Raw genomic sequence first — 9,999 nt, 5'->3', positions numbered from 1 at the left:
CCTCTCCCCCTAAAGGCGATTGTTCATTTGAGACCTCTCTTCGGAGATATTTTTAAGCCCGCGCTGCATCTAATGGGGGCAGGGAGAAGAAGAGCCGTGCCCAAATGCACGGGGGCATCTCCGGGGGCTTATCATCCGGAGATGCCTCCAGTGGAGCTGACAAATCTCTGAAGTGGGAAAGAGTGAGATTTCCCCGCACCGGGCCTCTGCGTGCGAGGGTAGGAGGTGATAGGAGGGGGGTGGACGGAGGCCATCAAGGGAGAAGCCTCCGGCCTTTCCCCGTCTCTCAACAGCAGCCCTCCCCGGCCGCCTCCCCCTTCCCCAATCCTGGACTAGCCGCTGGGTGGGGGGCGGTGTCCCGGAGGCTGGCCGGTCCCGGAGACTCGGCCTTTGTGGCTCTGTCCCCGACGGTGGCGCGGAGGCGGAGGGGGCGGGGACGCAGGCCGGAGACCCCCAGCCGGGGCTTGACCCCCAGGTGCACCGTCCGGCGGGGCCCGCACCCTCCCCCGGGCTCCCCCAGGCTCCCCCAGGCTCCCCCAGGCTCCGACCCCGCCGCCCGTGGCCCCCTCCCGGCGTCTCCCTCCGCCGGCCGCGCCGCCCTCCCTGTCCCAGACCAGGGGCCAGATGTAGAAAGTAGTCCCAGGCCCGCGGCCGCCGCGCTGTCCACTCCGCCGCCCCCGCCCCCCGCAGCCGCCGCCTCACTCCGCCCCCAGCCGGACTCTCAGGCCCCCGTCTTCTCGCGAGCGGCCGTCCGAGCACCAGCCTCGCCGCCGCAGAGACACTCGCCGCGCCGGTGCCGGAGCCGGAGCCGGAGCCGGAGCGGGGGAGCCGGGCTGCGCGCGTCCAGCCGCCGAGTAGGGAGCGCCCGGGGCGGGGGCGGCAGGCGGACAGCGGCTCTGGGCGGCCGGGGAGCAATGCCCGCGCGGCTACGCTGAATGGCGCCTCCTCTGCGACCCCTCGGCCGGCTGCGACCGCCGGGGATGCTGCTCCGCGCGCTCCTGCTCCTGCTGCTGCTCAGTCGTGTGCCAGGTGGGCGCGCTTTCTTCGGCTTTTCTCTCACCGCTGTGGGGCGGGAGCGGCCGCGAGTGGGATGGGGAGAGAGGAGACGACGGGGCGTGGGGAGCGCGCGGCGGGGTCCTCCGTGGTGGCGCTGACCGCCGGCCCCCGCTCTCGCCCTGCGGCCTGTCCGGAACCGGCAGCTGCAGACACGAGTCGCCCCCGGGGCTGCGGAGTTCTGGCCGCTGTCCACTCCGGTCTCTTCCTTCTCGCGCCATTGTCCCGGCTCCGGCCGCGTCCGCGCCTCCGCGACCAGCCGGACTCCGGGCCGCCAGCCCGCCGGGGCCGCCGCGGCTGCACGTGGCTTTATTTATATTGTTTCCTTAGTGGCAGCCTCGCCGCGCAGGGGGCGCCGCGGTTCCGCGCGGCTTCCCGGGTCTGCAGTGGGAGTTCCCCCGCTTTTTAGGGCTGCGAGAGGGAGTAGGTGAACTCATAGCCCCAGTCGGCACCGGCTTGGCGGATCTGGATCCAGCCAGGAGGAGATGGGAGGGTGGAATTGGCAGGGTTGGAAGTGAAGTGGCCGATTTGTGCCCCGGAGAGGAGTGGGGGAAAGTCCCCGAAGCTGGAAAGGAAGGTAGCTAAATAGGATTTCTCTCCTACAGCTAGGTATTTGGGGGCAGGGCCCGAAGTGTGTACGGATCTGAAGATTCTTCCAAATTCTAGATTTGCCTTGCACAAACTTGGATGAACTCATTTTTCTACCTTGCGTCCGTATTGGTTTCCTAGAAGAGATAAAAGTGTAAAGTGAATGGGGTGACAGTAGAGAGGTGTTCGGGAGGATGGGTTATTTTATTTATTTGCAGGTTACAGACGCCAGACTTTTTCTGGAGTGGTTAGTTTCTGTTAGGCTTGAAAAGAGGATCAAAGTCAGATGTGGCTCAGAAACACAATGGGCGCCTTCCGGAGCGGTCCGCGCACTGCGCTGGGCTGTTAGGGTGGCTCGCGTCGCCCTGGGCGTACATTACGGGATGCAGGGAGCCTTGAAGTGTGAGTATCCCGTGGACCTGCCTTGAAGAGAAACAAATCATTTCTAATCATTTCTGGGGGTTTGTAATCAAGGATCCACAACGATCAGGAGGAAGATGAAGCAACGCTTCCCCCACACACCCCTATTCTCCATTCACCCCCAATCAATACGCGAGACTTTAAGACGGCCTGTGCACTCAATGCAGGAGGTGACAGACTATTATATGGTCATCGAATGCTTTATCCTGGCGAGGGCCAGGGGCGATGTGTGTATGCTTAGGATAAAGCCTTTCCTCTGCTCTGATAAAAATGTGTATTGCTTGATTAAGCAATCTCCTATCCCTATTAGACAGTAAGGACCAATTAGTCACGCATTTTTTCCACCAGTTGGTAGTTCTAAAAAACTGAAATAAAAGTTTCCTAATCCGATCACCCACTGAGTACAAGCAGCAAGAGTTACCAACTTTTCAAAGTCTATTGTTTGTCTTTTAAATACCTAGCTTGCTCTGCAGAAATTAAGTAAATGGATTTCTTTCAAGGAGAGGAGATACAGTCCCTGCTGTAAAAGGGCAGATAGAAAAATGCAAACTTGTAATTTGTCACAAAAGATAAACGCAGTTCCCAAAGGAGTAGGTGCCAAGGGTTCCAAAAACACTTCAAGGGACAAGGAAATAAACTTGCTTGTTCACAGAGTTGGAGTTTTGCTAATGATTTCTTGTAAAATTAGACTTTTACGACTTACTCTGTTCAAGATCTTTTTGACAAGCTTGTAAAAGCAAACAGCTTGTGCTCGTGAGTTTTCCTGATGATTTTGAAACTCTAGCAAGGAACTTGAGAGCAGGATTCATACAAGCCATAGAAGTTATTGAAATCTTCCCTATGCTTTTAGTGAAGATGTAAAAAGTGATTTCTCTGACTTGAAAGAGTTTGCTGAAATTTAGATTGGTTCATTAAGGTGTTTGTAAGTTAACTAATAAAATTTGTTAAACTTGGTCATCTTATACCCTGAATATGTGTTTTACAGTTGTGTGTTGAGGAATCATTTTGTGCCTATAATTCTGGATGTGCCGTTCTCCTTTTTTTCCTTATAGGAGTGTGGTGCTTTAGCGAACTGTCTTTTGTAAAAGAACCGCAGGATGTAACTGTCACAAGAAAGGACCCAGTCGTTTTAGATTGCCAGGCTCACGGAGAAGTTCCTATTAAGGTCACATGGTTGAAAAATGGAGCAAAAGTGTCTGAAAATAAACGGATCGAGGTTCTTTCTAACGGCTCTTTATACATCAGTGAGGTGGAAGGCAGGCGAGGAGAGCAGTCCGATGAAGGATTTTATCAGTGCTTGGCAATGAACAAATATGGAGCCATTCTTAGTCAAAAAGCTCATCTTGCCTTATCAAGTAAGTGTTTTAAGTTTTTGGTTGTTGACATTTTTCATTGCTACATTTTGATGATTTCTTGCTGTATTAGTATAATAAGCCCCCAAATCATGCATGCATTAAGAATTTTACTGGAGATAATAGTTGATGCTGAGGCATATAGAGAAATCTGAAAAAAATGCATATATAAATTCAAATGAGTAATTGAGAACAGAAGTCAAATTAGGTTTAGAACACCAAGTAAAATGAAACCTGTAGAGGTGGCTTTATAAAAATTGTAAGCATTTCACGAAGTATGAAGAGTTGGATGTAGAAGTTTGGCCAACGCAACAAAAGTTGTTCTAAAATTTAATCTTATGGAAATTAGTAATTAATGAAAACAATCGCAAGCAAATTTTTCTGCTTTGCAGATGGTTCTTGAGTGCTAAATCTTTCTTATAGCACAACCTTCCATTTCTCTGACTGCTTTTAGATCACCCATGTTGCCTTTTAATTGTACGAGGGGGCATTGGTCAGTCGCTCTTAAGCCTTTGAAGTATTCCTAGTCTTTTCCTGCCGGGAGGGAAAGAGATTAAGGCCATTTCCATATTATGCCTAATGGACTTAAACCCATATCTGCTCACTTTTCCCCTTTTGTCATAAAGTGTGCTATCTAATGATTTCTTTTGTATTAACATCCCCATCAGATCAACCACTTGTCCAAGTGATCCATTGCTTGGTGGTTGACCTGTAACTGTTGAGTGTAAAGATGGGCCTAGGACAAGTACTGAACTCCTTGTGCCCACTGAGGCTTTACATCTTTTTCAGGTGATGAAACACGCAGCTCTCAAGATTAACAGACTAAATCTCGAAAACCAAAATTGAATCTTAAAAGTTTTAAGGCATTTGACCTGCATGCTTTTGTTAATCCACAAAACAGATTTTGCACTATACCTACAGATTGATCTTTTACAAGTTGGGCAATAGGTAGATGGCGTTCTTGAGATAAAGGCATAATCTTAGCTGGGCTGGTGGCTAGCCTGTAATCCCAGCTATTGAGGAGGCTGAAGCAGGAAGATTCCTTGAGCCCCGGCGTTTGAGTCCAGCCTGGGAAATAGTGAGACTCCATCTCTTTAAGGAAAAAAAAAAAATACGAAACCACCATAATATTTAGGAAACAGTAGTTTCAAGTTCTATACAATTGAAATTTAGGAAGCTATTGGCAGGAATTTCCTAGGTGACTTTACTGTTCATGATCCATTTCTGCCATCCTTATATTAACTAATTTATTTTATTCTGCAATAAGGATTAATTGTAGAAAATAAATTGCAAGCAAAGATATTTCTATATTGATACATCAGAAAATCAGAGGTTTGCACTTCTAGCCACACTCCTACCGCTGCCAAAGACCAGCATAAACCTGAGAGGATTTCTGATTTTTCATTTCTTCCTTCCTCTCTCTCCCCTCCCTCTTCCTCCCTTCCTACTTCCTTCCTTCCTTTCTCCCCCCTCCCTTCCCCCTTCCTTCCTCTGTCTTTCCTCCTGTCCCTTCCTTCCCTCCCCTCCTCTGCCTACCATTCTCCCTCCTTGCTTCTCTCCCTTCCTTCCTTCCTCCCTACCTTCCCCCCTCGCTCCCTTCTTCCTGCCCCTTCCCTCCCTCTGCCCGCCTGCCCGCCCGCCTGCCTGCCTGCCTGCCTGCCTGCCTGCCTGCCTGCCTGCCTTCCTTCCTTCCTTCCTTCCTTCCTTCCTTCCTTCCTTCCTTCCTTCCTTCCCCCGTAATCATTGGCCAATAATTATTTTTTCGTGGAGTAATGGTTTTTCTGTATAGTACTGTTTTAAAGATAGTGTGCTTTTTTTATGCTTATATTCTGTTCATTCAGTTTTTGTCCTATGTAAACTTGTTCTATAGAGTTGTAATTTTCCCACCTTTTGGGGTTTGTAGAATCTTGCGTTTTCATCTTCAGGAACTGTAACATCTTATCTTTCAGGGGTAGGGAGTACATAGTGGAGGTGGCCAGATAGGCCATGAGAAGATGAAGCATTTGTCACGACCACACATTGTTTCCAGGACCTCCTGAGAAGCCTGACAGAATTCTAGGGCTTCCAGAAACACTTTTGGAAAAACACAGAGCTTTCTAACTTCATAAATAAAATATGAATGATGTGTGATAGGTGTAACAAACAAAATGTCAGAACTGGCTTTTTAAATATCTTTAGATTTTTGTATCTTTATAGGAATTATCACTAATAATAATTACATGTGAATGATTTTGCAGACAATTGTGAAGTTTTTATATTTTATGTATTTTTTAAATTAAAGTTCTGATATCTAAGCGATACGTTTAGATGATGAAGGCTCAAATCCCTTTATCCTGTGTTCAAAGTAAATATATATATATATTTATAGGAAGAGTATGTGTGTGTGTGTGTGTGTGTGTGTGTATATATGTATATATATATATATGAAGAGAATAGGCATTAAGTGGACGTTCTGGTTTTCTTTTCCCCCTTGTTTTTAAAGCTAGTTCTCTTTTAGGTATTGATAGCAGCAGGGTACAAGTGTGTTCTTTTTCTTAGTCAAGGATTTTGTCAGTAAGCCTATTTTTTTGGTTGTACAGAAGCGCAATAGTACAGCACCTGGAAATCTAAAACTTCAATCTGTGCAAGTTTTAGATTTTTAACACACAGGCAATCAAGTCTTGGTCTCTAAACTTAGGAACTAGAAGCTGAAAGTTGCACTCTAGGCAAGAATTCCATTATTCATGTGTAAATTAGGAATTCACAGGGTTAAAAGGTTAGAAACTGGCCAGGATGAGGTTTACCCTTGTGATAAAGAGCAGATGACCCTCATTCATTGGCCAAAGCTTTCATGTAGCTCTTCTGCAAAGTTAGTTATTGCCATGAATTGTTCTTGAGGAATGCAGAAATTCAAATGTGAACAGGCCTTTCCTTAAGTGTCACTATGGAGCCTTATCTCCCAAGCACATCAGAGCAGGGCTGCAGGGACAAGGTTCCTCCCCAAAGGCCTGGAGGCTTTGCTTTCCTGTTGTTCATTCAAGCACAAAAGAATTCATCTAACTTAGTTTTGCTAAGGCATCCCATTTTAAAAAGAAAGTATAGGGTTAAAGTAATATTTAGCTTTAAAAAAGATAATCCTTTTTATTGATAGCCATGTTAGCTGCCTTACATTTTCATGTAATTGGAATAGAAAGAGGAGTGACATGCGATGCCCTTTTTCTAGTTGTGTACAATAGCAAGAACAGAAGATTAAACCATTTCCTATAAATTTCAGTATTTTTAAATTTAGCAAATCAAGTTTTCACTTTCATGGGTACTAAGTCTTTGTTATCTAAATTTAAATATTTTAGGAGTAAGAATCTATGGTTATCTTGACTTTTCTTGTATTCTTAATGTTGAAATAAGTAAGATAAATTTCATAGGAAAGCATTAGTGTGGTAAAATGGTCTCACGTTTCAACAAGTTTAAATTAAGATAAGAGACATTTGAGAGAAGTAAAGGAGGAGGCGGGTTGTGTTCTGTGATGTGTAAAAGACTGGCTGTAAGCTAGTGATTGAACAGGAAGCTAGTTGTTTATTTCCTTTCCATAAAAGGTGGAAATTGAAGTCTTAGGATAGAGGGAAAAAGAACATAAAGCTAGCTTATATTTCTTTGATTTTCCATGACTGTTCACTTGGGTAAAAAATAATTTTTTATGTGACCCTTTGTAGCTGGAAGAGCATAGGAATTATTGTAACTTTACGATTTTTTAACCAAAATTTTGAGGTTGATTTTGCCGTTGGTAAGGTGGTTTGGGGGTGCATTTATATAACTTTTTAAGTAGTAGTAGTTGTTTCCATTAAAAGGATGTAGGTTTTTTATTAATAAAAACATTCATCAATTTAAGTTAAGATGAAATGTGAGGGTTTATGTGGGATTAATGAAAAACTGTTCTTTGGGTGAGGCTTGCCTATTAAAAAGTAATGCATAAATTATAATACCAAGTCTTTGAAATGTGAAGTTAAAAGTATATTAAAAACATTTAAAGAGTCATGTTAAAAAAAAAAAAAAGAGGGGGAAGTGATATGTTGAAAAGAGACCCTAAGAACTATGAGACTATATGCTAGGTTTTGGATTTTATTAATGATCCTGGACCCGAAATAGGCAAGACTTTGCTGCACCGTCACTGTTTTATTGAGAGCTGTAGGTACTGGCAAGGACTGAGTCTCTTACGTGCGTGCCTGTTCACTTGAAGTCGAGCTGTGAGCAGTTACCTGGCCTAATTCAAGAATGCTAAAACATGAGTAAAAGTCATTTGATTTTGGAAAACTCAAACCAACAGAACTGAGGTATTTAGAGAAACCAGTCTACCAACACTGTAGATAAGGTTCAGTTGATGTTTTCTGGGATCCAAAAAAAATCGCCTTTAGAAAGAGGAGGTGTGGTTCAGAAGTTATGTTTAACTTAAAATTGGCTCTCTTAATATTACATAAGTCAAGTGAGGGAAGTGGAAATTGCATATATAGTTCTACAGGCTTTTTTAGAGTGACACTTGGTTCTTAAAGTCTGTCTACTTAAGTCTGTTTATCAGGTGCCTGATAATCTCTGGGTAATGGAACCAGTTTTTCTCACTTTGCACCAGATTAGTGAGGATCATTTCTCATTTTCAGAAACCTGTAACAGTATCTCACTTTTTTTCAAAGTTGTGGATTTTTTTTTTTTTTTTTTTTTAAGCAAAGCATGGTCCAGTGAGGGGTAGAATTAGAATTTTCTTTAAGATGTATAAAAATGTACTTATTTTGTTTTATTTATGTCCAGATTCTTATTTTTTTTTTTTTTTTTGAGACGGAGTCTCACTCTGTCACCCAGGCTGGAGTGCAGTGGCGCGATCTCGGCTCACTGCCAGCTCCGCCTCCCGGGTTCACGCCATTCTCCTGCCTCAGCCTCTCCGAGTAGCTGGGACTACAGGCGCCCGCCACCACGCCCGGCTAATTTTTTGTATTTTTAGTAGAGACGGGGTTTCACCGTGGTCTCGATCTCCTGACCTCGTGATCTGCCCGCCTCGGCCTCCCAAAGTGCTGGGATTACAAGCGTGAGCCACCGCGCCCGGCCTATGTCCAGATTCTTAATGGAATTTTGAAAGGGTATTTGGTATGGCTCCTTTTTGTCAACTATCTCTGATTATTCTAAAGAAAGGATCTCACTCTCAGCGGTCGTTTGCCCTGGGATTTGTTGTCATTGCTCCCAAATTTAACAGCTGGGTCTATTGATGAAGTCCAGAGCAATTTAAAGTAATAGGAAGCAACAAATCTTTTAAGCAGGGTTTTAGGCTAAGGGAGTATTTTAATTAACAAATAAAATAAATTTGAGGTTACCTGTTTGAAAACCACTATATTCTTGACTACAGTTTTGAGAGAATTATTTTTATCTCTCATGAACAAGGTTGCTCAATTAGAATTATTTAAAGCATTTAAACTGATAATTACCATTTATATGAAAAAGAATGTTAAGTCAGGCATTTTGTTGGGGATCGTACTTGGATTTAAAAAACAGCTATGATTATTGAGATGTTTTAAAAGAAATCATAAAAATTCTCCCAAATTAAGTTTTCATTGTCAGTCAAGACTATTTTAATACTTTTGAGAGTTTACAGTGCCCAGACTCTTCATTAAATCTTTTAAAAAATCATCATTTTAATCTTGGTAAATAAGAAAGGAAAAGGAGGGTGCTGTTGTAATCATTTAAGTCATATTTGCAGTTGCCCTAACATGGTATGCTGCACAGAGCAGAGCAAGCTCACAGTAAACAATTGGTAATTGCCGTGTACAAAAAAGGTAGAAAACGTACCAAATTATCTTCACCAGCTCTAATTCTGAAGCCAAGTGAACTGCTCTAAGGATATGTATGCAGAGGATGAAGGCGTCATCCTCACAAAGGTCTCTGACACTAAGCTGACAAATACTTTCCTGACTTTTACGTTCCTTGTGTTTTTTTTTTAACCTCTGGTTCTCAGAAACTACTTTTGATGAGCGTTTAAAAACCAAAATCTTATAGACTGAGCAGAAGGCATGAATTAAAAAATGTTTGTTTTTTCAGTTTCCAGAGGATTTGCCCTTTTTTCATGTTTATAATACATATATATGATATATATATAATATATATAAAATAGCTTTAGCATTTATAGTGGCTAGATTATGAATAACTGTCCGAGAATGTGATCATTGTTCAGGTCTCTGGTTTCAAATTTGTGTCCCTATTGGGTTTAGTCCTTAAAACTTACAGAAAGAAAGATTTCTTTTTAAAGCTTTCTTCTTGAAGCGATATTAAATCCCTAGGAGTTTAGCTGGAACAGTGTGACAGCTTTTTTTCCCCTTAATGTTGCTGTTTTATGCAGACTACTTTAAATAAGTCATATTCTTTTGGAATAATCCTCCTAAGTCACCCTTTTGAACTTTCGTAGTCTTTTAATACTACTCAGAATGTGATTGACTCAGTGGCTTATCTTCCATTCTACTAATATTTACCAAAAAGAAAAAAGAGATTTCTGCGTGTGGTAGTTAGGTATCTCAGCCTTGGCACAATTGACATTTTGGGCCAGGTAATTTTCTGTTGTGGTGCTGTCCTGTGC

The 9,999-nt window shown here is 43.5% G+C and overlaps 1 protein-coding gene across 1 annotated transcript in view; it reads left to right on the top strand.

Moving 5' to 3' along the window:
• Positions 1–935: 935 nt before the first annotated feature.
• Positions 936–9,999, top strand: part of PRTG (protogenin) — a 122,306-nt gene continuing 113,242 nt past the window's right edge. Inside the window, exons 1-2 of the mRNA XM_032175344.2 lie at positions 936–1,029; positions 3,114–3,416. Of these exons, the coding sequence (XP_032031235.1) occupies positions 936–1,029; positions 3,114–3,416 (397 nt within the window). The remainder of the gene's footprint in view (positions 1,030–3,113; positions 3,417–9,999) is intronic.

The sequence above is a fragment of the Hylobates moloch genome, unplaced genomic scaffold (genome assembly GCF_009828535.3).
Source record: "Hylobates moloch isolate HMO894 unplaced genomic scaffold, HMol_V3 SCAFFOLD_14, whole genome shotgun sequence".
In the NCBI taxonomy this organism is placed as follows: domain Eukaryota; kingdom Metazoa; phylum Chordata; class Mammalia; order Primates; family Hylobatidae; genus Hylobates; species Hylobates moloch.
The sequence above is the reverse complement of the archived record's forward strand: the minus strand, read 5'-3'. Positions and strand labels throughout refer to the sequence as shown.